Source organism: Sphaeroforma arctica (assembly GCF_001186125.1).
Source record: "Sphaeroforma arctica JP610 unplaced genomic scaffold supercont1.275, whole genome shotgun sequence".
In the NCBI taxonomy this organism is placed as follows: domain Eukaryota; class Ichthyosporea; order Ichthyophonida; genus Sphaeroforma; species Sphaeroforma arctica.
Window position 1 is genome coordinate 67575 of NW_014040283.1, and position 1814 is coordinate 69388.

Below are 1814 nucleotides of genomic sequence, written 5' to 3' on the forward strand. Positions count from 1 at the left end.
ATATATAACTAGACATATACGTATACACACACACACTATATATATATATATATATATACTCTTAAATTCACAGTATATTAATAGGAAATTGCAGAAAGGTTTTAATTGTATTCGTGTTAATAGTTGCAATATTCAGCAGGATTTTACCGTTGATTACCGGAGAGAACAGTGAAAAAGTTTGACTATGCTTAGTGTAGCAAAAGTATTGAGATCATAATTGGACTACGTATTTTCTACTAGTTTGGTATTTGTCAGCATTTCAAGCAGGTTTAATATTCTGGTTTTTGGCGTCTTTAATAATGTGAAGGACAAAAATTGTGATTAAACGTTGCAAAATCGGGTGCACATCTCAGCCTTAACTGGGATCATACTTCGAATTGGGATGCGTGTCGCTAATGTGAATATCCAGATCTTCGGTATATGCCTGCAACAATGGTTGTGAGTTGCATTCACACTATCGCTGACTATACAGCTCAGCCTACCCAATAGGGGTTTGCAATTTACAACGTGGTTTGAAATTTCAACACTGTATTTTTATACGAATATAGAGATGTTCGCATGTATTATGCGCCTCATCCATCGGTTTTCGCCCTATGTCGGAGTCCATAGGTGTTCATAATACATGGCAGGTTGGAGCTTATTAAACCATGGATGATGATGTTCTTAGGTCTCTTGGATGAACGATAGCCCAAGACTCCAGTCTCCAAGACCCAATTTATGGCGCTCATAAATAAAAGTTGAATGTAAACGGCTAAATAACGTGAACGTAAACGTAAAAACGTAAACATATGACCCCTTCTAGAGATATTTTTTTTTGGTATAAAACGTAAATAAATGCCATAGCCCCTGACGGCCTTGACATGCTTCGCTGGAAATCAGGATGTGTGTCATTATATTTATTTAGTATAAATATCATTCTATTGCTATCTATATATACATACTTATTACAAGGCTTGGCCGCACGGTGTACTTGTTAAGGGAAGTAGAAGCACTATCTACTTTGTAGGGGTACCAATAGACGGTACTATAATTAAAGGACTCTCTTTGTCGAGACTGAATACACATTGCTAACGGTGTATACTATATATCATTACATAATGCTGGGTACCAAATTCGTCTCCAGTCTTGCACGTTTAAAACGCTTCCCATGTGTTGCGCGAACGATACACACACAGGCGAAGGACGTATATAAACCACTACAGTTATCTCTGTGGAGATTCCCTCAAGTCGGCCGCATATTCACACATCAACAACAGGTACGCCTACTCCACAATAGAACTTATTCTTCCATGCAATCAAACGCGTTGGCGCGTAATTCTACCAATCCTACCAAGCAGGCAAGTATAATGTCAAATACGAGTATTGTAAGCACAAGCCAGCGCATGCTGTTCAGAACTGCCCGCGTACTCAACGAGGGTGATAGGAAAACGCCAGAGAAGAAAGAAGAAGAGACAACTACACCCCTAACGGAAGAAGAGGAGCGTGCAGCCATGAAGAAGGAGTTGAACAGACAGGAAACCATACACAATATGATAGCACCTGAGCGTAATTGGGGATTGACACATCCCATGACGTTTGTGATGCTTGTTTTGATCTGTGTGCTGCAGTATTTGAATTCGCAGAAGTCCAAGCGTAAGGAGGAGGCTGAGCTGGAGGAAGCACGCAGAATGGCGAAGCTGAGAGGTGGGAAGCCGTACGTTAAGCCAGAGCTCCAGGATGGGTGGGAGTAGGTAGGCACACACACTCACACACACACACACACACATATATATATATATATATATATATATATATATATAGAGAGAGAGAGAGAG

The 1814-nt window shown here is 40.2% G+C and overlaps 1 protein-coding gene across 1 annotated transcript; it reads left to right on the top strand.

The window, feature by feature from the left end:
* The first annotated feature begins 950 nt into the window (after positions 1-950).
* On the top strand, positions 951-1790 carry SARC_04710 (hypothetical protein). The gene has a single exon (XM_014301448.1). It carries the CDS (start codon positions 1098-1100, stop codon positions 1728-1730), a length of 633 nt encoding a protein of 210 aa, XP_014156923.1. The 5' UTR covers positions 951-1097; the 3' UTR covers positions 1731-1790.
* Positions 1791-1814: the final 24 nt, after the last annotated feature.

Excerpts from the sequence above, each read along its gene's own strand:
- SARC_04710 (XM_014301448.1), top strand. The coding sequence starts at position 1,098 with ATGCTGGGTACCAAATTCGTCTCCAGTCTTGCACGTTTAAAACGCTTC.